The 26,565-nt window shown below is 36.8% G+C and overlaps 3 protein-coding genes across 3 annotated transcripts; 1 reads left to right on the forward strand and 2 right to left on the reverse strand.

Annotated features, from left to right (window-relative positions):
* Positions 1-907: 907 nt before the first annotated feature.
* Positions 908-6,438, reverse strand: LOC117341316 (follistatin-like). Its single transcript, XM_033903170.1, has 5 exons — positions 6,179-6,438; positions 3,456-3,603; positions 2,462-2,597; positions 1,275-1,363; positions 908-1,061 (listed from the first exon to the last, which is right to left on the reverse strand). The coding sequence occupies exons 1-5, from the start codon at positions 6,216-6,218 to the stop codon at positions 959-961; spliced, it is 516 nt and encodes a 171-aa protein (XP_033759061.1). The 5' UTR covers positions 6,219-6,438; the 3' UTR covers positions 908-958.
* A 2,079-nt stretch (positions 6,439-8,517) lies between these two features.
* On the reverse strand, positions 8,518-15,328 carry LOC117340156 (tomoregulin-2-like). Its single transcript, XM_033901918.1, has 4 exons — positions 14,822-15,328; positions 11,252-11,393; positions 10,294-10,554; positions 8,518-8,811 (listed from the first exon to the last, which is right to left on the reverse strand). Exons 1-4 carry the CDS (start codon positions 14,856-14,858, stop codon positions 8,730-8,732), a joined length of 522 nt encoding a protein of 173 aa, XP_033757809.1. The 5' UTR covers positions 14,859-15,328; the 3' UTR covers positions 8,518-8,729.
* Positions 15,329-20,337: 5,009 nt separating this feature from the next.
* LOC117340465 (sulfotransferase family cytosolic 1B member 1-like) lies at positions 20,338-25,418 on the forward strand. Its single transcript, XM_033902225.1, has 5 exons — positions 20,338-20,510; positions 20,974-21,053; positions 22,417-22,496; positions 22,899-23,085; positions 25,309-25,418. The coding sequence occupies exons 1-5, from the start codon at positions 20,338-20,340 to the stop codon at positions 25,416-25,418; spliced, it is 630 nt and encodes a 209-aa protein (XP_033758116.1).
* The last annotated feature ends 1,147 nt before the right edge of the window (positions 25,419-26,565 follow it).

Genomic DNA, 26,565 nt, shown 5'->3' on the forward strand with positions numbered 1-26,565 from the left:
TAGTTATTTATAGGGAAGTATAAGAAGCATATCTCTCAGATTTCCTGGGTAAGTTGTTCTTGGTCCTTAGTTTTAAGTGAACAATTTTGGAACTGAGCAGTAAACAAAGATGGACAGACAGTCATTTTGAATTTCACTCAATGACGATTTTGTTGCTTTATCTCAGAATGTTTTTCATAAATTGTTTTTTTTTTTCAATCTTGTACATAGGTTTTCCTTGTGCTCTGTGCATATCGAAATTTGAAACTGATCAGAAAGCAAAATGTGCTATCTCGATTTCTCAGAAAGTCCTTCGTAGACTTTCCTTTACTTTTGTATGCTAGTTTCCCTGGCCGCTTTTGTGTCATTTTGAATGTGTTAAACTTGTGATCGCTATTTCCAATACAGTTCTTCATTGACCACCTCAAATTTCGTATATCGGTTCCTTTCAGTTTCTCTGGGAACAACTAAAGTATGTTACTACTGTTACCGAGAAGCGGGGAACGATATATTTCTGAAACTCCATTTATACGTTTTCCTCGATCCCCATGTGTGCCTGTGCAATTTCGAAAGTGGTTGAAAAAAAAATACTTAAAAAGATAAAGAGGGGAGGGGGAGAAGGGAAAAGAGAGAAAATTCACACTTATATAGAACCAATAAAGATCATTCAATGGTTCGCGTCAAGATCCCTATAAGATATCTTATAATTTAACAAAGTATATATGTATATATATATTACATAGACATTCCCTTTATCATATACAACCTCTTTCATATATACGGACGTTTTGTCAACAATAAGAATAAATAACAATAATAGATGTTAATATTGTAGTACATCCCAGACGTCATTTAAATGTGAGGTCATATTAACTGATATTACACAAATTAGAAATATATCGGATAACTTTAATAAGATTCACAACAGCTACAGAATATGATCGAATATTTTCAAGAAACATTAATAAAGCATTATCAATTACTTCCCTACTGCATGTATTGCACTGCCGTCATCCGGACAGTTTAGAAGGCTCTGATTATCCAGTGTTGGATTTATACACTTCGCTTTAGCAAAATCACACCTGCAATATATAATAAACTTGTTAAGTAGAATCCCTACGGACGAAGTAATACATAACGAAAAAGAAAAACTCGATAACACGACTTTAGTACTTTCGTCGGATCTTTGCGATTTCTCATAATGATTATTCCATATTAATCATCATCGATCGTCGTTATGATTCCTAGAGGATACCACAGTGCAGGAATGGTTAACTTCCCGTTGACATACTTACATGTTTTTGTATAATATTCCATTGGTACCACAGTAGGGTTCGAGATCTTCTATTGTACAATCAATATTATCAGTATTCTTACAGAAAAACTGCAACAAAACAATAAAGGGCATTACAGGTATATCTAAACACAACATTTCATGTCGGTATAGCATGGAGAATAATTCAAAATAGACCGTATCGGTACAGAGGTAGTATACACAACACAATACGAAAACGGGATATATATCCAATGGAAAAATACTATATAAAAATCGTTAATTGGCGTGTGTACTATAGGATAGTTGAGTTATATACTTGATAATGATACAATGTCCCGATCGTTCTCGTTTGTCCTCCTCTTCCCCATCATATTTCTTTACACGTCATAACACTTTACAACTTTTTATCTGCACTAATTTAGTTCACGTTGTATGTGTTACCTCTAATATGTGGGACCTTCCCGATACTATTAGGCCCAAAAGGGAGACTTAACACGAACATCAACAGCCTCGTCTCCCAAAACACGTCGTATGTTCGTGTTAAGTCTCCTGTTGGTAGTCCGTAACTTTTGCCGATTTAAGGTGGTACCTCACTCAAACATACGGATTGCTTAAAGTAACCCATCGGCAACCCTTTTGGGCCTTATAGTATCGAGAAGGTCCCACATATTAGAGGTTACACATACAACGTGAACTGAACATCACACGCATGCATGTTGCACGCACGGGAGGCCGTCTTTAAATTACCTTTGCTGTTAATAGGACGACAAGCAATAATAAACCAAAACCACACCTAAGTAGTTAATCAATCAATATCTACCTCATTGTTTAACACCCTTAATCCAAATCGATAATATACAACGATGCATGTTTTCATATTATATATTGTATAACTTTCAGTATTGTGTAAATTACCAACCAACTAACAATTCAAAAGAAACAACACTCTTGTCAATATCTATAATTATACTAATTGTTACGCCCATCTTATTAAACTATCCATTTGTTGATAAATATTAATTGGATTAATACATGTTAGAATCGTCACCATTAGATAATTCACAATGTAAGCATTAGCATTTGTTCCATAGGCTGGTAAGAACTATAATAACTACCGTCGCTTTATAATTATTTTTTTCTCTTTCGAAAAGTTAAAAACTTTAAACATGGCAATATCAGCGTTAAAACATCACCATAGTGACGTACCTGTATTATGACGTCAGGGACGGGCGTAGTCGTGTGGTCCGGAGGCAGGGTACTCCGAGGGTCATTCTCAATACAACTTCCAACATTAGCTATACCCAAATTAATGTTCGCACATCTTGCCTTAGCGTAGTGACAGCTAGAAATGAAATAGTGTTTTAGTCATTGCGTTTAAATAACTGATTCATATTTCGATATTTATATTTGGTTAATTTTCATATCTTCAACAATCGGATATACATCAACATTCATGCCTGTGAACATTTTTTCCGCCAATATAAATTGTAAATGTTCTGAGCTTTTACCTTTATTCACCAACCGAAGGGAAATAACTGCTGTTTGTTTCGTTTATCAATGTTGTTGTTTAGAGTGGGGTTTAAGTAATCGTAAATATTGTTGCTCTCGGAATGTTTGGGGACATTATTAATCATAAAATATGCTAACAAATGGTGACTTCTTAAAAAAATGCATCTTCATAGAAAAAATCGCGAATACAGACGCCTTTTATGAACATGTTGTCCAGAATATTGTGTGAATGATTACAAATGGTATTACTAATGACAATGGATATGAAAATTAATATTAGTAGCCACATGCAGTAGATCCTTCTGTAGGATATGACTAAATATTTCCTATCTGTGTATTTTGGCTGCATTTTGCTATCATCTCATGGTTTGCACGTTGCCAGTATGTGACTGACAGAGTGGGTTTTACTGGTGAATCTTTTGGTAAGATAGTTCTTCAAAGTCGATACTAATTAACTCTACCACAAGGAGACAAACACTGACATACCGTAGCCTCACAAAACAAACACACGTTCACCACACCGGGGGGTGGGGTTGGGGGTGAGGGGGGGGGGGGGGTCGTCTTAAATGACAAAAGCTGTTTATATAAGTTAAAGAATAACAACCGAAAACCGAGATATAAGTAAGAAAACCTATAAAATCAATAGTTTCTACTATTTTCGATGTTCAGCGTTTTAACCTTGGTGACTTACAAGTTGTCATAGGTAACTCCGTCCATTCCACAGGTCTGTTCGTCTCCGTGACTTACGTATTCTGTATCACAATCCATGTCTCCGACTTGTGCACAAAGCTGTTCCAATGATACTAGAGGCAGGGCTGCTTCCCCATGGTGGATAATGGCTGAATCAAGAAAAGGATGAAGTCGTTCCATTTAATAAATATCATAAAGTGTTTAACGTAGTAAAGATTTCCAAAAATTCAAATTTGTGGAATCTCGACACTCTTAACCAGCTCTATATATAACAAGTTTCTATTTTGAAGTATTGCCGAATTCACGTAATGATCCCTAAAAAATGTCGTTCTTTATAGTCTGTATTGCTTTCCTGTAGCAAAATCTTGAGTTAAGGAACGTTGATGACAGTGGTGACTGTTTACAGATCTTATTCTGAATTATTACTTTTATTTTATTCATCAAAATTTGTCCAAAAATAATTGAAATCAGTATCACTTAGAGAATTTATTCTACAAAATGTAACAATTTAAAATAAAACATTCTTAGACAGTGTATTCAGGTTAGTATACATCAGAATGTAGATTTTCTAGTCACACATTATCAGCCTACACCGAAATATAATCGACAATGTAATCGATTCTACATAGATATTTTTTACCATATTCGTGTTTGCAGAGCCCAGCATTTTACATAAATATAACTACGGAACACATAGTTCTACCTCGAAACCAGTCTGCATTGTATGCATACAGTATATCACCAAGATCTTCTGTTTACTATTTTTTCATTGAGTGCCTAATTTAGAAGAGTGATATCTGGGAAAAGATATCTATATATCATTATATTTTGTGAATTCTCTCTTAAAATAACTATAAAGAAGTAGCTTATCGTTTTGTTACTTTTCTCCATATATTAAATTCGTTACCAAGCAAGGCGTTCTAAAATCCATCAAAGAGTGGTACCGGTTTATCCGGAAAACCATGTATTTGAATAGTTGGACAGATTTACCTGGCATAGCATGTCTAAAATCTTCTGAAGAGCGAGACTAAATATAATCAGGTATTACATTATCTTTTTAATATTCTCTGATATCGTTTAGCAAATTGTTCCGATTATGATGCCAGTTCCGTACGTCTTCCCTTCTCAACGATTGTACAGAAGACACACATGGTAAGAAGCCAAAACAAATTGAGAAATAGTTCAAGTTCAAGTTCATTTATTACTTTGAGTCTTACGACTCATCAGTGTAAACATATGATATACAGGATATTTACAGATATACAAAATGTTAAATTGGCCACAGGAGAATGAACAAAGCAATAATATAATATAATAGCAACATCAATCAATATTATTATTGCAATATATATATATATATATATATCATGTTTGTGATCGGCACTTATTTGCCGCTAACAGATATTTCCCGAGATTACACAAGTCTTTAACATTATTTGTATTAAGTAATTGAGTAAGCTTATATACACCTGGATAATTTCTATAATAATATTTCAAATACTTCTGTTTCCGGTAGAGCTAAAGTAAATTAAACTGTACCATACAGTTGCTTCGTCATTTTTCGGTATCGACAGTGGATATCTTAAATGATTCTTGGAGGCGACCAACATTTCCAAATAGGTCACATGAAATGTCCAAAAATCCTTATTTTAAAACCATGTGTAAATTCTGAGAAGCAGGTTACGACAAAAACGGGGAAATATCTAACAAGAGGGTCTTCACAATTGGTTTGGTTTGGTATTGATCTTTTAACATCCTATCAATAGCTTTGGCATACCTCAGCCTCCCAAAATACACACGCATACAACTCACACACAGGCTGAGCCGTCCTTAAATGACATAAGTTGTTGATAGGACATTAAAAAACCAATAAAAACCATATGAACAGCTTTGGACTTCATGGACAGCCTTTCCTTCTAAGCATTCAGTATGTTTGAGAGGTACGACTGATTCGCCAAATTTCGCCATAATGTGATGGGCGGCGTGTTTTGTATTTGGCATTGTGCTTTAGTGAGGTAGCACTACAGTTGGCATCAGTTCCGAGCTATCACAAGGGGACAAACACAAACAAATCAGAGCCTCCCATAACACATCCCTGTTGATAGGACGTTAAAAAACACAAAACCAAACCACTGGTGTGAAAGAGGCATGCAATGTAGTGTTTTAAGAGGTTGATGTATGTTTGAGTTTTGCCTTCGTACGATAGTTTGGAACCGATGTTGTATTTTATTTTTGGTCCATTGGGATTCTGATTTCAAAATGTTTACACTGATTATCACTGAAGAGTCACAGAGGAGAAGGAAGAAACAGCTGTAATCCTCGGATTTTAATTCATGATACGGCATACACTGTATTAATCACTTCGTGTCCTCTTAGAGGACTAAATGTTACAATTTCATACGGACCTAATATCAAGCAGTGAACCTCATTGTTTGTCGCAATGTCTGCCATTTCTGACCTACATAGATTTTTTCGTTCGATGGAACGATTTGTGGATGTTATATGACATGACTTATGAATGAACAATGTAGTCTTTATAGCATACAGTTTCAAATCTTGTCTTTATTTTAATATATGAGCTGTGAACAAATACCATTGAATGTTGATATTGTAGTTTACGAATTCATATTCAATAGCCTACTGGTTGTACTAAATAAAAATATATCACTTGTGTTATTAAGTGAACAACTGTGGAAGGGGCGTAATTTAATTTTTGTCTCTTACCTGTGAAAAACAGGAAAAAGAAGCAGATCAGATCCTCCATATTGTGTCGATCCAGTGTGTTTATCTACAACCCGACGGCATAGTGGGAGATATTACACTTGAATAAGTACCTAGTGGTATAGTCGTGACACCAATGTCTGTCAAAAGGTCGTCCGCGACTGATTAGCCTGACAGTGGCGGACATGTAAAACAAAATGACGGGAAACACCTACATTGCTGGAGGTTTTGGTTTTATATCCAATTCTATGATATATTTCTGTTGTGAACTTTCTTTACTTTCATGTATTTTATTTTTGTTTGAAATTGGACTTTGTTAACTGACCTTAGCGTACGTATGTTTTGTATGTATACACCTGTATTATGTATTATCAGAAACAACAAACGAAAACCATATGCGAACTATATAATCTAGCCTCTTACACATATCCTTCGTAATGTCTCCTAAGACACAGGCTATTGTATTTAGTAGAATGTTGTAACCTATGAGGAAGGTTTTGGGCTTTGTTCCCAGGTACCCCAAAGCCGCTTGAATAGATGTTTGCTTCTCTCTGCTTGACGGACATATTTAAAGATACCCAACAATTCATGTACTACAGTTGTTGGCCGAAAGAAAATTTACAAAATGTCTGACATTATAGTTAAAAAAAAATGTACCTGGGGTGTCTGGTCTAGTTCGACAATGCATGTACCGTAAAGGTGTCTGTTAATTCACTTCATTTCATTTACGTAGTCATAACGATCATATGGAGTTGTTCCCCTTCGTACAGCTGTTCGGTGAAACCGGGGATGGCGTTAATTAAAAAAGTAACAAAAGTAGTAAAAATTTACTAAAAAATATTTACAACAAATTGTTTGCGTAACTTGACTGAGATTGAAAACAATTCAGAAATTACTAAAACCCATAGGGGGATCAGATAAATAAGAGACGATATGGGCGACCAAAACTGTCCACAAATCAGTATGATATACTCCAAATGGTCCAAACGAATCGGCGCCAGACTTTTTATGACCTAACATCTGGTTTTATCACTCGTTATTGATTTGATTTACCGTCTTAAACAGTTCGTCGACGATTGTTTGACAAGGATACAAAGGGTTTGGTCATCTCAGACGCCCCATAATTCGTGCAGGCCATCATTAAAGTACCTTAATATGTTAGCACATGTTAAACAGTGCCAAAAACAAACTAAAGTTATCTTAATAAGTATAGGTTAACGTTTAATTAGATCTGATCGAAAACGTATGGAGAGTGCTAAAAGTACGAATCCAGAGACGAGTAAATGGAATAAAAAATGCAGAGGACTTGAAACGTGTCGTTAATGATATATGGTTTAACCTGCCGATTCATAACAAAAATATCTGTCACGGTTTGTCTTACAGATTACGAACATAAACCGAAGTACAGACATCTTTAAGGCGAATTTATATAAATGTTATTGTTTGTCGACGAATTTCAAATATGACATACGGCAATATTGTAATTTTTACGTCAGCAATCTTTCGTTTATATATTCCTGTCGTTATGCATAAAACCTAAACCCTAGAAACACCATAGAACGTAAACCAAATGATATTTCAGTATTTTGTCAATTAGTACACTAAAGCCCATTTCTTCTTAGTCCAATTGATACACTAAAGCCTGGGGTCACGGTGGCCGAGTGGTTAAGGTGTACCGACACTTCATCACAAGCCCTCCACCTCTGGGTTGCGAGTTCGAAACCCACTATGGGTAGTTGCCTTGTACTGACCACTGATCGTAGGCCGGTGGTTTTTCTCCGGGTACTCCGACTTTCGTCCACCTCCAAAACCTGGCATGTCCTAAAATAACTTTTAATAGGACTTTAAACAAGATAAAAGTCATTAGGTCCAAACAATGATGATTAGGACAATATGAGCAAAGAACGAAATGACATCAAGGAAACCAAACATGTAAAAATATAAATATACATGGCTACATTCACAATTAATCAACATCAAAAAGTGGCTATTGTTATTTAAATCTTGTGATACAGACCAACAGCTTTAAGATAGTTAAATTTTATTTTGTAAAATGTACTACCAGATCCAGAAAGAGCGTTTAGGCATGATGTGCTGTGATAAAATCTCTCTTTTACAACTTGTACGTCAATTCAATCCAATCAAATGTGTTTAACGGTAAATGGTTACATAAGACTAGAACCATAAGAAGTCTTTAGAATAAACATTTTTCTAGGCTTAGTGTTTGGGTTGGTTTAGTTTGTAATTAGGCCGTAACGATCTTATAACTAACCAGCTACTTCATGTTATCTCCCATTTAACTAGTGATTATTGTGTCTGTATGAAACAAAAACAACACTTGATGAACATAAAAACGATAGTTTAATAAATAATTTTCTTCAACACTGTATCATTGTTTGCGTCTAGAGTTTCATCTTCTAATCATCACCTTTTGACTCCCTTTACTGTCCTTACAGTTACTAAAAGCCTGGAGATCTATGTCTGTTCAAACATTACACCTTTGACCTTCCTTACAGTTACTAAAAGGCTGAAGTTCTATGTCTGTCCACACATTTCACCTTTGACCTTCCTTACAGTTACTTAAAGGCTGGAGTTCTAGGTCTCTGTCAACACATTTTACTTTTTGGAACTCGCACCTGTAATACAGGAAAAGTGGTTGAATAATGACATCACGAAAAATGCGTCGAGAAAGTCTGGGCTAAGAACTTATAGATAGCAAATGTTAAATTGATAGCATGGGACATAACATCATAGTATTATGACAGTATGGAATGGGAAAATGTGAGGACAGTATGTTTTATAATCAGAGATATTTAAAGAAAGGAATAAATGGATTGATGTCAGATAAAAGAGATAGAATGGAAGACAGAATGTTAAGAACAGGGTGCTATTGTGAGATAATGTATGATGTAAAAGGAAGGCAGGAAGCTGGATGAAAGAAGAAGTGAGATTGGCATCATTAAGCATAATTAAAAGGTATGGGTTAGCCTGGGAAACTCTGGACAGAGTAGTGGACAATGGACCACCTAATAGCTGTCCATCTCAGGACGATAAGCCCACCCATATCATGTAGTTGACCAATAGAAACATCAGTCAGATAATTTGCATCTCAAGTAAATCCTAACTTAAGTAAAACTAAAGGAGAGTTAGAGAGGAGACAGTACGAACAGTAGAGAGAAACAGTAGCAGAGTAGCAAGACAGTACGAGTAGCAAGAGAGACAGAGGCAAGAGTCAGAAGGGATAACATCAGGAGTAGGTTGTCATGCTGGTCCAAGATTGAGAGAGTGAAGCGAGAGCTAGAAAGGATAACATCAGTAGATTGTCATACGTGTCCAATATTAAGAGAAGACCAATAAAAGCTGGAACTGGAAATATTACTTGAGTACTAATTCCCTTGACCGGACAGACACCAACAAACAACATCAAGCGTCTGGTCACAGTATTATAATGCCATCTATACAAAAAGAATGCTACTTTTACAATGATTACATTTGTATTATGTTATTCTGAACGCTGATAATATTAAGAACCCTGTATTTTTCCGATCTCAAGGTCCTTAAATGACCCTGGATGTTAATTGGACGTTAAACAAAATAAACGAAACCAAACGAAACCGATCTCATGGAGAACTAATCATCTATAAGCTAACTTGTATCTTCTGCATACGTAATAACTTGTTCCATATTTTATGATAAAGTGTATTCACACCAAAACACTAACAATGAAACGCTTACAAATTCCCTATAAATACTCGACAGTGTTATATTTCCTTGGTCACATATCCGTCTCTGTGGTCATTATTGGGTAGGGCTAAAGGCTATAAATTCGAGGGCAGTGTGTCACAGCTAATAACGAATATTGAAACATATCATAATTGTCCAACGACCTATGGACAGCGCGGAATTGATTCCAAATCCACATTGCTACGAAGGCTTACCGCCGAATACACCCAGCAGGACACCTCATCCGTAAGACGCTGATATGTCTCGGCAAAGGGACAGAACCCAAAGCCTTCCTCAAAGGAGCGAATGCTCAACTAAAGAGAGAATATAAAATCTTAACCTTGGTCGCCTCTCATAATCATATAATGGACGATTTTCTTCGTTTAAAAACTTACACATTCTGGTAAAACTTAAAGTCGGTTCCACAAAGTGGATCCAGTACATCTGGACAAGGCTCGTTCAGTGAGTTGTTACAAAACTCTTCATTTAGGTGGAACTCGTACTCCGATGATATCGTGTTTACTTCCGACTGTGTCATTGTTGTGTCCGATTTTGTCGTGGTCATTTCAACGCTTGTTGTGACATCATTCTGACATTTTCCATCATACGCTTTGTTTATTGTAACGTCATTGCATCTAGCCTGGACATGGAAACATCTGAAACATATGGCAACGAAATTAGATTACATTTTGGCACATTTAGATTTAAGTACAATTCCATTTTGTATTTGTATTGTTTGTTTTACGGTTCATCGACAATTACAGTCATTAAGATTAGAAGGACATCCGCTAGAACAAAAAATAAATAAAAGACAATAAAATAACTGTAACTAAAATGATAAAAGGTAACAATAATCACTAATATCAACTAGTTGCTTGAACATATTATTTCTTATTGTATATTTCTATTGCTTATAAACAATCAAATATAAGCGGCGGAGAAATTGTAACGAATCTAACATAACGTTAAAAAAGGTTTCAAAAATTTCGTAGGAATTGATAACAAGATTTTAAGTATCGTTAAAAATATCCATTCCATTTATTTAACCAATCGCGGACAGAAGACGATATAGAACGTTAACTTGTATGAGAAGAATATAAACCATATCCCCGCCCCCCCCCCCCCCCCCCCCCCCCCCCCCCCCACCCCACCCCACCCCACCCCTCCCCCTTAATGTCTATATACGCTTACTCTTTAGAAAGACCTAGGTTTATAAACCTTTTATTGCAAGAGTCACTGGCAATTCGGTATTGTATGGTCATATTTTGCACACAATTATCTATTGTGTTAGAATTGCAGTGGTGTTTTATAATGTCGGTGATCTGTGCTGTTTTAGATATTATGTATACTTACTTGTTTTTGTAAGTGACTCCGTTTGTCCCACACAAAACTTCCTCTCCGTGTACTATATAGTCTGTAGAACAATCTAGTCCCAGAACGTCACTGCACATCTGTGTGGCGTCTGCAGGCATACCACGTGACACGTGTATGATACCTGTTAAGTAATGAAGATAATCCTGTATAACATAAACCTTTTGTTCATGTACGAGCGTAAATAAAATACTTGTTTGTAACCTTGGTTTGATATATAAACACTATTATTTTAAAATCAACCGTAGTCATTCCTAGAAAAACAGAACAGCTGCAAGATGAAGATACATTCGTCTTTAGTTCTACCATCTATTTCTTTCAGTTAGTGCTGACCGGTGTATATATATATTTCAGTTTTGTACGATTTTTGTTTCCTGTTGATAACGAACATATTGCTTTAAAAATACTACCCACACACTATCTGTATAATATCATTAAGCAAAAACAGTCATTCTTTATGAAAATCTGTTACCTATCTGAAAAAATCCTTTTGTTGCTAAAGAATCATTATATAATTACCGCATTTCTGTAAAAACGGATTTCTATAAGGATCATCTCTCTAAAGCGGGGAATAACACTCGTTAATTAAGACCGTTTGATGTCGTCAATTAAGCAGAACATGCTTACCCTTTCGAAACATGTGGTCTTATTTTCTTGCATTTTTGGGGGGTATTCGTGAAGATTTATAGTCTGTTCTTATATTGCTCTATTGTTTTCAATTTTGAATTAGAATTAACAATCGTTTCACGTCAGCATTATCTGTTTTGCTGGGATAGACCTCTAAGTAAGACATCATCACTTAGACAGCTATACCGATGAAGCTATTTTAACGGTCGTATATCGATCAATAGAATTATATCGTAATGATACATCAGTTGTAACTCTACCTGTGCTGGAGCGTGGATACTCACTGCATGTTGTAAGAGGCGACTTAAAGTGGGCCTCCTGAAAATGTTTCTATTAAGAGAGTGAAGAGACCAAAATGTTCTGCCTCATTGTAACACTTGGTATCTTAAAGCTTTCCTATCTGTCAATGCTTTGTTTCCTTACTCTTGGTGTCTCCTAGACACCCGTCCGCAGATGACCTTATCTGTGGCGTAGACGTTTAAAAACCAAACAAAAAACGCGATTGTCTACACAAAACTGTCAAGTTCAACGACGCAATTTACTTTCATTTGTTAAAATACAAAACAATTTCAGGATATCTATATAGATGTTTGTATCATGTTCTAAAATTTTGTAATGTTTCAAGTAGGATTTATTTTATTTTGATAGGAACGTGATGTACCTAGAACAAACCAATGAATAACAACTTTGAAAAAAAATCTAGCAGTAGTAAATTTGTTTTCAATTACGAATCAACATCAACTGCCTCATATATTTGTTTCGCCCTTCTATAGGACTCGAATAACAAAAAGCAAAGCTTATAGAAACGGAACTATTTTAAATCACAAACACACATATATCAAGTTCAACTTGACAAAAGCTATTGAATTTAAGTGATCTACTTTGTAAGGTTGTTCTCTTAAATAAAGTAAGTAAGACATAGTCTAACAAAGATATTATGTCACGTGATGCATTATGTAACGTTGCCATACAAGAATTAAGGAGTAAGTTTCTCAATTTACTTTTAGTTACAATCATACAGTTCTCCAATCGATATAGTTTGGGATAATATATAGAAGATATTGAATGGTTTCCCTTTTGATATAACATATATTTCACGAGTATGACAGAATATCGATATTTTCACGAATGCGAAGCGCGAGTGAAAATATCGAAATATTCTGTCATATGAGTGAACTATTTGTTATATTAAACGGAAAACCATTCAATTTTCTTTTTATTGCAATTGTATACTTAAAAACAAAATCAAAAACATCTAAAAATTAATCATGCTAAAAAGTGCGTCATCTCTTTGTGACGTTACTCCACGTCAACTTCACGGCGCCATTTTGAAAGGACTTATCAACGCATGAATAGCTAATGTCAAGTTAGTGTTTTGTCAAAAACTAGTCTGAATATTTCAGAAATACAGCAGAATAACCAAATCATCTATCTTCGCTTCGATTGAAAAAAATCGGCAAGTTTCAATGAGTTGAATAAAAAGGTTCGCAAAAACGAAAAACTTATATTTTCACTGCAAAATCATATATTTTCACTACAAAATCTTATATTTTCACTGCCTATCGCTGCAGTGAAAATAAAAGTTTTATTGGTTTGATAAATTTCTATATTTTACTGGCAAAAATGCAATAAATCTTTATAACTATTACTGATTAAAATAACTCGGTAGTTATAGTTCATGTGTTGGTACAGGTAAGCGATGATTTATGATATGGTAACCGCCCTATCTCTAGTGTTCAAGTACATTAATATACATTCCTGTGTGTCACATCGTAATTCATTCAATAACAACTATTACAAAACCAAGCAAAGGTTATGATCGAATTACATAAAAACATTCTGCAGATTAGGGTAGAAGTAGTATATAGTAGTGTAAAATCACAGAACCAATATCAACAATCACGTGATAACACAATGATCAACGAACTATTCGTATAGAGCTTTGTTTGGTTTGATTTTGTTCTACGTAATAGTGTGAAATATCCATTTAAGGATGATCTCCACGAATATAGGGACCAGTGACAGACGTTTTATAGTAACGTATCACGCACCATTATACGAAAATGTCACAGTTGGACACTGTAACGTCACACTATTCCTGGTCAAATGACACTGGAATGACCGAAACTGACCTTACCACCCGATTTACAGCTGGATATTTCGCAGAGAGCAACGTTTAAATGTATAGCGTTAATGTATGTTTCGGCCATGAGACAGAACCCAAAGCCACCCCCTTAAAATAACGAAACTTAACTAAAGGCCAAAACTAAGGCAGTGTCAAGGGAGACGATGGTTTCTTTCTTTCTGTTTTTGTTTTTTTTTTGTTGTTTTTTAAGAGATAAGAAATATCCCCGATTTAATCATAAATTAGACGTAGCCTGTACATGTTTTCGGTCCTACCTGCAGGACAGCATACAATAACGTCAATAAAACAGACAAGGATAAATATAGACGATACAACATGACTGAGATGACATACTAATAATATAGAGGTACATCCAGTCAGACAGCTTGTTACAACAATGAATCGAATGACAACTACTGTATTAGTATATCTAATAAGCACAAAAAGAGGAACAAATCTTAACAGCGTTCTAGAAATGATGCCTTAGAAGAATAAAAGTTACATGTCACATATATATGGGTAAAGTACAACATGATTTATCAAGGATACCATTAATTATGCATATACTTCAAATCTAAAAGACGAAAAGAGGGTCTCAGACTTTTTAAGGGTGGTAATAACGTTCAGTATGTACCATTTGAGCATTGTATAAAAATGTACAACGGCCTTTTCCTTTTTTCAATCGACCATGATAATAATAGGTTGTCGGAGATATAGTACCATTAAGACTATAGCAGAAAAAGCACACAGAAACACGCAGCTAGTTAGAACAGGAAAACACAATACAATAATATACTTACTCGTTAAAATTACACACATAATCGCACTGTGATCCATGATGCCGAACTTCCAGTGTACAATTGATAACAATTACTCCCGAAGTGTATAGGATGTTCCGCTTCAGACCTTGTTTACTTTGTGTCAGAGTAGAGTCTCGACACAAGGAGAACGTCCTGCATTGACACAGTGAAATGTATTGGAGCAATAAATTTTGTTCAGGGCTTCGGCGTTATTTTGGGACTACTTTCGTGGGTATAGGTCTTGACGGCGAATAGGAATAGAAACACTTCCGATCATGAAGTAGATTATTTAAAAAGTGTTTGAATATTTATCGAGAGGATAGCCAATATATAATGCTGCCTTATGTTTCTATTAAAGCGAATGTATCTTCAGTGGGAAACTGGTCAGTACTCGTAAATTAAACAAAGCTGGCATTGAAAGGACAATAGGATTAGACAAACGTGAAATCGTTCCGTTTTTGTCCAATCTGTCGGTGTTTGCTAGAAAAGTCGACCTCTTCCACGCCAGTCCGACACTGAAATGTACCCAGGGAGCTGTTTTATACAGGGTAGGATGGAGGGCTGGGCCGTCGACGGGTTTAGATAACCTTACCCTCACCTCCAGGTGGCGTAAATACTGTGATAGTCGGTGACGTATAACAAGGTGTCAAGCATTTACTTGGTCCAGATTTTCTTGAGTGGTCTGAGGGGTTTATGAGGTCAAGTTTTCCTGTTTATCGAAATTGTGTTAGCATCTACAACGAAGATGTTGTTTTATGTCTTTTAGGTACGATTCATTTCTACTTGAATATGGCATGTTAATACAAAGTGTTTCGTGTCTGTATGATCTAACGATGAACTCCTCCTTCTAATCTGCAGTTATGTTAATCAGAGGATAATTACTGAAATGAATCTGTCAGATTAATTGGTTCATCATATGACTACCTATACACAACCGATAAGCTGAGCGAGATAACATATGCCACCTTATAGAGAACTTGAACATTAAACATAATTGGGGACAAAATGGATCGAAATATTACTCTTGCTCTAAAAGTTGAACAAAGAATAGTTATTGACGGGAATAATGATAGGTGTTAACGGTGGGCATGAGAGATGGCAGCAAATCGTTGTAACTGCATGACTTAAGGTTGAAATGATCGAGTGATTTCATTGTATGAATGTTTTGTTAGAGGGTGCGTTTTTCTGCACTGATTTCACAGTGAATCGTTTACGGTGTAATGCAAATTGCATGATGTACATTGATCTACATGTCCTGTATGTTCATTGCATGCATCTAATGCTCATCATCGGTGTAATCATTTGTACCCCATCTTTGTTGTTACATCATTATATTCAGTGAATACACTATTTTTTTCTATAACACGATATATTGTGGACTCGCAAGAGTTCATCAGTCAATCAATAAATGACCTTTTAACAACAATATACTTTTTGTTGTCTTTAATTTGCGAGTCATCGTTTTGGCAACAAACACGCTTTTTAAAATTAAGATTATGAACATTTCCTTTGGTTTGGCGCCTTATCATTTGGTTTCTTAATTTAAGGAGAGCCTTCCTGAGTGCGAGACGCATGCGTGTAGTTTAATGCGTGTGATCTGAGAGGCTGTATTATTTCCATGTTTGCCTTCTTGTGATAGCCCGAAACTATTGTCGACTTTATATAACGTGTATGTTACTTCAAAACATAAGCTCTGTAATGATTGGTTTTCCGATTAGATGTCTTTATACAGTGAAGATGCAATGAGTATCTGATAGATGGTTAAACCTCACGTAAATCAAGTAATGATAATGTTATTTCATGATTTCAGTTCCATCGGAAGTTATAAAATTCTCCGAAGGGAAGATATCCTTAAACTAAACTAACGCATATGAAAGAAAACGCTGAAGTACACTTGTTCCATAATGGGCTATCGAGGAGTTGTTATCTGAAGAGGAAAAACAATGATGTTGAGATTTCTGATAAAGAACTCTTCTATGACGATAATCTGACATAAACAACCAGACATCATTGTTACTCTATCATGACTGACGTCAGTTTATATCGATAGCGATATGATATGTTATTGTCGTTCAAAAGTGTTTAATCTTTGAAACAGTGAAGTGATAGAGATCTCCTTAACATACAAACAACCATAATCTCGATAGGAATAAAAGAAGTGGCCATATCAACATTGAACTGCGTCATTCCAGCTTTGGCTTAATTCAATGATAATCAAATGTAACGGATTGGTATATATATATTATTAATAATAAATATTATTCGATCATACGTCAAAAATATTTCTGGAAAATAAATCTGTCACGGTCGACCAGTGGTTTACTTTACTTCCTCCCTTTATCTTCTATCTAAATGCAATTGAAGTAACTTCAATTATCAAAAACTTCTGAGTTTATGTTGTTACTTTTTAATCCCAGCTGTTTCAATTTATTTTGTGTTTTCCGAGATTTACAGGAATTATTTTCATATGAAACATCATTTTGTGACGAAAAGATTGATTCATTGAAATTAAGATTTTTGCATGACTAAGGGTTTAAGTTATTCAACTACAGAGTATACCTGCGCGTGGCAGTATATTATTTTCTGAGATCTTAAGCGTGTCATTCAAGGTAGGCATTTATCAGCAAATAAATATCTGCCACTTGGCAGCGATCTTTAGACCCAATCGAGCCAAATTTATAGCTGTGACTTCATCAGCTGTTTAGAAAGCGTTATTTATGATATAGGAAATCTATAGGATTATCAATTTATGCGTCATGTCCTAGTAAATGCTATCCTACTGTCCCACGTATTTGATACATTGAAACTACATTATAAAATCATCTTACATTTCAGTGCATGACTCCCATTGTTCAACTGAATATATCATAAGGATCAACACGTGGTATATCCGATGACGGGGAAATGATGAAGGGGCAACACGTGGTATATACGATGACGGGGAAATGATGAAGGGGCAACACGTGGTATATACGATGACGGGGAAATGATGAAGGGGCAACACGTGGTATATACGATGACGGGGAAATGATGAAGGGGCAACACGTGGTATATACGATGACGGGGAAATGATGAAGGGCAACATGTGGTATATACGATGACGGAAGAAATTATGAAGGGGCAACATGTGGTATATACGATGACGGAAGAAATTATGAAGGGGCAACATGTGGTGACGGTAGAAATCATGAAGGGACAACATGTGGTGACGGTAGAAATCATGAAGGGACAACATGTGGTATATAGGATGACGAAAGAAATGATGAAGGGGCAACATAGGATAGGGGCAACATGTAGTGACGGTAGAAATTATGATATGTTCCATTATATTGACAGGATAAAAATGAAGGGTATAACATTATACCACGTGTGACGACGGGGGAAAACAATGAAGGATGCCGCGTGTTGTGACGGGAGAAGAACTGGAGGATGTCACATGTGATGATTGAAACAAAATGAAGGATACTAGATATGTGGATGTCAGAAAAAGTGCAGCTGTTGATGTAGATATCTGAAATAATGAAATACAAAAATAAAATCTGCCATATTTAGCTGTTGTTATATTAATGATTTTTGAGATTTTATAAGAAAGAAAGGGGAAATTTGTTTATGTATCCGACACATCCTGGCTGAAATGACCTTGCGTTTTTTACCATGATCCGGATAATCGTACCTCAAATACTAAGTGATTTATACTTTTCTATGCTTCAGTTTCGTGTAAATAAATTGTTACCTTTTATACAATGACCGTTCCGGATTTACTGAGGTGTTCTGGTGTGAGATCAATCGTTACAAACAATTCATATACTGAATTATTTAACAAAGAAAATAAATCAAATACATTTAAAAAAAAAATTTAACCCATGCAGGAGTGGGGAAAGAATACAAGTCATTGTATGTTGTAAGAGGCGACTAATTGTGGATCCTCTGTGGATCCGGGATTTTTATTGGAGATCTGCTGTCCGCTTTGTAACACTAGAATTTAGTATGCTCCTTTCTCTCTTCTCTTTCTTTTTGGCCTTTGTTGATCTTTTGGTGTATCTTGGATGCTGTGAGGACACTAAATATAGTAAAATGAAAAAAAGAAAACATAACGTGATGTGTACGAGGGGTGATTGATATGTTGTGAGCTTCGTATTGAAGGAGGTACTCAAGGATGTTCTTTTTAAGTCCCACTTTTCTCTGACTATATAGGGCCGTGTACCCATCGACTAGTCTCGTTAAGTTAGTTTATATCGACGAGGTAGCACTCTAAAGTAAACAAGACAAGCGGCTCTTGCAAAATGGATAACATCGGTTAGGGTTAGGGTGTTTGGTTTTGGTTTGTTTTTGTTTAACGTCCTATTAACAGCCATGGCCATTTAAGGACGTGCCAGGTTTTGGAGGTGGAGGAAAGCCGGAGTACCCGGAGAAAAACCACCGGCCTACAGTCAGTACCTGGCAACTGCCCCACGTAGGTTTCGAACTCGTAACCCAGAGGTGGAGGGCTAGTGATAAAATGTCGGGACACCTTAACCACTCGGCCACCGCGGCCCCTGGGGTTAGGGTCAAAGAGCCAGTCGTTGCCATGGCTGCCATTCACGATTGCACCCTAACCATAACACCAACACGCAATGGATGCCTTTCTGAACACCCGGCATCCTTTCTATTCCTTTCTCTGTCTTCCATTACTTGTATATATCCTTGACACCCTGTCCTCATATGACCCTGGCTGTTGCGAAGATGTTAATCACCTAAAAACTAATGAGAGTAAATTTCAACGACACTTTAGTAAACCCTATTCTTCATGTCGTCATTTTACGCTGTTTCGCTATTGCACGATCGACTACATACGGAGGAGAACGAACTTTATGGAGTTTAGATTGCATTTGAAAATAATCACAGCTGATGGAATACTTTCACTTCTCGAAGAATATGGTACTTCTCCAACCCGAAATCTGGAAAGTAATCTAATTCACTTAAAAATGTATAATAATAAAAAATGATATATTCAAATCAACATTTATTATGAATTCTCGATTCACTCCAGAACGTGTTTGCTGTAATGAGAATTGATTTTTTGCAACATGTGTTTATATAAAAGTAATTCAGATCAAAATTAACATTTTATAATGAAATCACCATTTCTCTTTAGAAAGTGTTAGCTCTAATGAGCATATCGTTGTGCAAAAATCGGTTTGTATATATAAAATAGTGTTTGATATCAGTGTTTATCACAAATTCCGAATCTTATTTTAGAACGTATTTGCTCTAATGACTATTTTATTATCTAAAAATCTGTATAAATATTCAAATATACAATAAAAAGGTCAAATAGGACAGATGATTATCTAGATATTCTCTATGTATCTCCTGAAATAATTTGCTCCAAAGAGTACTTGATCAATGCAACATCTGGCTTTACGGATTAGAGTTCAATAGTTTATGCATGCAAATCTTTTCTGTTTCGTCAGTTTCTACAGAAAGTTGATGGCAAGACATCCTAAGTCACTTTAAGCTGAAGGAGAGAAAATAAAATGGAGCTTATAGAAGAGACGGATGAGCAGGGAAATTGGTACACGTACAAGAAATACCACGACAGACCGTACCTCCTACCTGTTAAAGGAAATGTAGAGGATCAACTACAGATGCTGGAGCGCTTTCAATTCAGAGACGATGATGTTTTTCTCCTGCCTATTCCCCAAATCAGGTTTGTAAGATTGTATATCATATATTATTTATGTCGTATGTTGAATATTTGGAATGGCATATATTACTTGTCTTTCACTTAAAATTAAGAATGTGATGATTGAAATTAGGAATAGTAATATGTTGAAATAAAACGGCATCAGAAGTATCAGATCAGGTGGTGTTGGTGATTTTAGAAATCCACAACCTAAGTTTTTCAATGACAAATGATTCTTATTCTATTTGATCTAAGGAACCCACTGGGTACATAACATAATCAGAATGTTGCGAACTGGTTCCTTGAAGTACAAGGCTGAGCAGGAAGTGATTGAATTTCATGACCTCAAAAGGCTAGACAATCAGGACTCTCCTCGGACACTTGTTACGCACATGACGTATGACATTCTACCGACAGCCATCAAACGTGGTGTGGGGAAAATCGTATATGTGATGAGGAACCCGAAGTACGTTTGCGTCTCATACAGGTACTTCATAGAAGCATTAAAGCAGCACATCTATGACGGGGATATGAACGGTTTCCTGAAATTCTTCCTTTCAGATGAATGTAAGTAGAACATATTCAAATCTGTAAGCCAGATCTGATCTTTGAATGAGTACTTTTTTAAACATACCTAAAACTTCGTTTAAAATATCCTCTTTATTAACACCAATCTAATTTTATGCCTCACCATTCGGCTTTATAGCAACTAATATAATTTAACACAAGAATCGTACTCGAACTGAAACCCATCATTCAAGAAAAAATCATGAGATGATTTGTGGAACTATATTGAGTATTTAATACAAGTACATGTATACTCCTGTTTGTCCGATGGTTTGTCTCGGCGATTCCTGCTGGTATCTTCACTGAAAGAGGACAGCGACTGGTGGGAGCAGGGACAGAAAGTGTCTATACTATTGTATCCCACTCGAGGCCTAAAGAATCGGTCGTGTTCCTCGGAAGTTTCTATTTAGGGGACATTGAGGACACCAAAATAAATCTGCTCCCATTGTAACAATTTGGATCTGAAATATGTCCTTTCTTCCCCCACAATTCTGTCTTTCTGTGCTATGTTTTCTTACTCTATGTGTCGCCTTGACACCCGTCCCCATACAGCCCAAACTGTTGGTGTCGCCTTGACACCCGTCCCCATATGGCACAGACTGTTGGTGTCGCCTTGACACCCGTCCCCATATGACCCAGGCTGTTGGTGTCGCCTTGACACCCGTCCCCATATGGCCCAGACTGTTGGTGTCGCCTTGACATCCGTCCCCATACGGCCCAGACTGTTGGTGTCGCCTTGACACCCGTCCCCATATGGCCCAGACTGTTGGTGTCGCCTTGACACCCGTCCCCATATAGCCCAGGCTGTTGGTGTCGCCTTGACACCCGTCCCCATATGACCCAGGCTGTTGGTGTCGCCTTGACACCCGTCCCCATACAGCCCAGACTGTTGTTGTCGCCTTGACACCCGTCCCCATATGACCCAGGCTGTTGTTGTCGCCTTGACACCCGTCCCCATATGGCCCAGACTGTTGGTGTCGCCTTGACACCCGTCCCCATATGGCCCAGGCTGTTGGTGTCGCCTTGACACCCGTCCCCATATGGCCCAGACTGTTGGTGTCGCCTTGACACCCGTCCCCATATGACCCAGGCTGTTGGTGTCGCCTTGACACCCGTCCCCATATGACCCAGGCTGTTGGTGTCGCCTTGACACCCGTCCCCATATGGCACAGACTGTTGGTGTCGCCTTGACACCCGTCCCCATATGGCCCAGACTGTTGGTGTCGCCTTGACACCCGTCCCCATATGGCCCAGACTGTTGGTGTCGCCTTGACACCCGTCCCCATACAGCCCAGACTGTTACGAGGACATTAATCCCTAAAAACAAACAAGTATATAACAATACCTGTATGGATTCGTATAGATGGCGGAGGTGTTGGCGGTTCCTGGTTCACTCACACAAAGGAATGGCATGACGGGAAAATATCCAACACTGCTCTTAAGGTTCATACAATTAAATACGAAGAACTAAAAAAAGGTAGGACAAGTTCAATTAATTAACCGAATCAAACAATCGGTCGGTCAGTCAATTGGTCAGTCTGAGATCGATAAATAAATAAGAACACTGTACCCAATATTTCATTTATGTATTTGATCTTTATTTAGTAAATGTGTAAATTTACGCAGGGTGAATTCGCGAAGGCCAATCGGCCGCGAAAATTTTCCCGACGCGTATCATATTGTGATATACATGTATGTAGTATGTACGGAAATAATCGCACGCGTATAGTTAGCCTACCGAAATCGCGAAATTAAACCCCAACGAAAATAGCCATGTTTACAACAGGCTAACAAGTCAAATGTGCGCTCCTTTTTTTAACTTTTTCTTGGTCAATTCATATTCAGGACACATATGGAGAAATTGAGAAGCTTGCTCGTTTTCTGGAGATAGATTACGACGAAAGGTTCTTACTCAACATCGTGAACCACGTATCGTTTGATAGAATGAAGACAGAACACAGCACAGAGGCTGGGGTCACGCAGGAATGGGCGCACTTATGCGAAGACAGTCGACTTCCGGTTTATCGCAAAGGTCAGTATAATATTATATAAAATAAAATCAAAGTACCATAGGTCCTGGTAAACGTCAGGGTTCGAGACCAAATAACAATCTTAGACTGTATGTCTTCACTTTGGTCTTAAACATCACAAAACATTAAGTGTTATGCATGCCATATTGGAATTGTTGGGTTTTTTATGGATTTTGACTTGAAATAAGAAGTTTGCATCGCAAGAATAGCGTGAGTTTAATTAAATTTGAAAGCGATAAATGACTTTTAAACTTTAAATAGTATACAATTATCAAAGATAATATATGGAAATAAAAAGTGTTTACATTGTAAAATGATATTAAAGAATACATTTTGATAAAATTCATTTTTTTTTATCTATCAGAAGGTTTTACAGCTCTCTGTTAATTACATAGTAAAAGCCTGAGTAGGTCTGGGAGGAGGGTGGTTCAGGATGTATGGCTGGTCTATAAGGGCGGTAGTTTTGTAGTAGAATGCTTTAGTGTACTGGGTAGTCTAATGGCAGGAACCTGAGGTGGACTGGTAGTTAGGTAGCTTTATTTAAGGATTGAATCTTGATTTGGTCGATTTCATGGGGTCATGAATTGAGTTGCTCTTGAAAGACAAATTTAATGAACTGCGAAACAGTTCATGTTGAATTTGTCTCAAGAGCAACTCAATTCATGAAATCGACCAAATCAAGATTCAATCCTTATATTTCAATTTTTTTTTTTTTTTTTTTTGGAATAAAAAAGTCGGTCTAGATATTAATGTCTCGAAGCATGTGCAAGTCCAAATGCGGAAAAGCCCGAGGAGTTCCGAATTGTGCATGTCTAGTCGGTCGAGTAAAATAGTCCGCAATTTTAGGATTGAAAACAGCATTATTTTGTCAAAATAAAAGTATTTAGCATATCTGGCCTTTCATAAAATACAAGAATACATTATAAATTTGATAATTTTAATAATTATTCCATGTTTATAACAACAATGTAGAAAAAGTGAAATCGTTCCGCGGAAGGATTTTAACCATGTATTCATACGCACTGATCAGTGTTAATCTGGTCAAATTCATGAGCAAATGAAACAGATTAAGTTTGGTAGTTTCATTGAGTCCAACTTGAGTAGAAATTGAAATATAGTAGAATGATGGACTGTACTAAGGACGATAGTCTAATGTTAGAAGTCAGAGTAGGGCCGGTATTGGGGTAGATTTGTAGTAGAATACTGGACTGTACTAGATGGACGAAAATCTAACGAGAGCAGACTGAGTTGGGCTGGTAGTAGGATAGTCTTGTATAGTATAATACAGGATTCGACGGTTAGAAGGTTGGGCAGAGCTAACAGGATGGTAATTACTGATTGAAAGTTGAGCAGAGCTGATAGGATTGTAATCTAGTGATAGAAGGTTGAGTCGAGCTGATAGGATGGTAATTACTGATTGAAAGTTGAGCAGAGCTGATAGGATTGTAATCTAGTGATAGAAGGTTGAGTCGAGCTGATAGGACGGTAATCTAGTGATAGAAGGTTGAGCAGAGCTGATAGGACGGTAATTTAGTGATAGAAGGGTGAGCAGAGCTGATAGGACGGTAATCTAGTGATAGAAGGGTGAGCAGAGCTGATAGGACGGTAATCTAGTGATAGAAGGGTGAGCAGAGCTGATAGGACGGTAATCTAGTGATAGAAGGTTGAGCAGAGCTGATAGGACGGTAATTTAGTGATAGAAGGGTGAGCAGAGCTGATAGGACGGTAATCTAGTGATAGAAGGGTGAGCAGAGCTGATAGGACGGTAATCTAGTGATAGAAGGGTGAACAGAGCTGATAGGTTGGTAATTTAGTGATAGAAGGTTGAGCAGAGCTGATAGGGTGGTAATCTAGTGATGGAAGGCTAGGTAGGCAGAGCTGATAAAATAGTGATCTAGTCGTAATACGCTTTACTTGGACTAGGACTATGGACTAGTTATTAGTCGAAGATTGAATAGAACTGGTAGGACGATGGGAAGTGGTGGGACGGTTGGCTGGGGAGGGAAGGGTCGCTAGTTTGAGTCTTAGCACACAAGCTGTCATTTAACTAGATTATTTACTCCATTATGTTCCAGTCGACTCAACTCGTCGTTTTGAATACTTTACACAAACCTCTGCTTTGAAGCAAAAACAACACTGAGTGCGACGTTGAGGTTTGTTTTCAGCATGCCCTAAACGATTTTCCGAAAAGAAAATAACTTCAAAATGTATTTTTTTTTCCACAGGAATGATCGGAGACTGGAAGAATCATTTGACCGTTTCACAAAGTGAATTGTTTGATGCGGTGATAGAAGAGAAGTTGTCAGGATGTAACATTGAACTAATCTGCCAATAATCTGACCCGATACCGCGACACATCTCAACAGAGGTTCTGCACCTGTATTCCTATTTCTAGACAGATCGTCTTATTTTCATTTTCCACGACATAATCTATGTGCTTCAAGATTTCTATAACAAAACGTTATGACCAATCACGTGATGTACGGACTCCAGTTCACACATATTGACATATCAAACAGTGTTTTCAACGTGGCAGAGGAATGATATACAGAATTACATGTATGTTTTTACAAAGCTTATTTCCGACGAATGAATTATTTTCATGCCATAAAAGGTACATGTATATTCGAATTCGTTTTATTAGAGAATATATTGGTGTTATCATCTCATTACAAGGTTAACAAAAAATATCAAATACAATACTTCGCTTCATCGGATTTCAAGAACGCTTACTGCACAATGTTATTGAAATCGATTAAGGGGTATTTGAACGAGATGTCAGAAATGTGGCAGGAAACGTTTGCAGACAACGTGTGACTCGTAATAATCAAAATGTGAACCATATATATATATATATAGGGGGGGTCAAATTCACAATTTTATATACAGTAAAACACGGGTAGGTCAACATTGACTGGACGGAGTAAAATATTCGACTTAATTCGGCATAGCCGTCTAATTTTGTTTTGGCCCAGGAGATGACGCGACAGGTGGCGTTACTGGTCAAGATGAAGTATGTGATTGGTCAATGTAGCGGTCAATGAAAATGCAGATATGCAGTTAAAAACGAAACAAAGTTAAGATTGAATGCAAGCTAAATAAGTGGCTGTATCTTTTCAAATGACACATTAATAAAATCATTTTCCTGATTCAAATGCAGTCTTATTATCACAAAAAAAATGATTCAAACTGATCTAATTGTGTTATCCGTGCTGAAACGCATTAGTTCGTTGTTTTATTTCACCAGCAGTATTACATTATAACCACCAGCATTAAAACTATGCAGTTTATCTTTTTTAAAGATATTTCTTGTTTAATTATAACATGTCCGAGTATCTGGGTCTTAAGAAGATTGTTGAAATTCCAGCTAAATCAACCTTTCTTGCCCCCACCAATCAGACCCTGCGAATAGATCAGGGTTGATATACCCATAAACTCCACCCAAGATTTAATGATTTCAAACTGAATACAAACACAATGTA

This window comes from Pecten maximus, chromosome 13 (assembly GCF_902652985.1).
Source record: "Pecten maximus chromosome 13, xPecMax1.1, whole genome shotgun sequence".
In the NCBI taxonomy this organism is placed as follows: domain Eukaryota; kingdom Metazoa; phylum Mollusca; class Bivalvia; order Pectinida; family Pectinidae; genus Pecten; species Pecten maximus.

Excerpts from the sequence above, each read along its gene's own strand:
- LOC117341316 (XM_033903170.1), bottom strand. The coding sequence starts at position 6,218 with ATGGAGGATCTGATCTGCTTCTTTTTCCTGTTTTTCACAG. Across the intron at positions 1,364-2,461 it reads TCCCTGACGTCATAATACAG|TTTTTCTGTAAGAATACTGA; the intron begins GTACGTCACTAT and ends GTTTTGTTGCAG. Across the intron at positions 1,062-1,274 it reads GGAATATTATACAAAAACAT|GTGTGATTTTGCTAAAGCGA; the intron begins GTAAGTATGTCA and ends TATATATTGCAG.
- LOC117340156 (XM_033901918.1), bottom strand. The coding sequence starts at position 14,858 with ATGGATCACAGTGCGATTATGTGTGTAATTTTAACGA. Across the intron at positions 11,394-14,821 it reads TATGTGTGTAATTTTAACGA|GTATCATACACGTGTCACGT; the intron begins GTAAGTATATTA and ends ATTACTTAACAG. Across the intron at positions 10,555-11,251 it reads GGAGTCACTTACAAAAACAA|ATGTTTCCATGTCCAGGCTA; the intron begins GTAAGTATACAT and ends CATATGTTTCAG.
- LOC117340465 (XM_033902225.1), top strand. The coding sequence starts at position 20,338 with ATGGAGCTTATAGAAGAGACGGATGAGCAGGGAAATTGGTACACGTAC. Across the intron at positions 20,511-20,973 it reads CTGCCTATTCCCCAAATCAG|GTACTTCATAGAAGCATTAA; the intron begins GTTTGTAAGATT and ends CGTCTCATACAG. Across the intron at positions 21,054-22,416 it reads ATTCTTCCTTTCAGATGAAT|ATGGCGGAGGTGTTGGCGGT; the intron begins GTAAGTAGAACA and ends GGATTCGTATAG.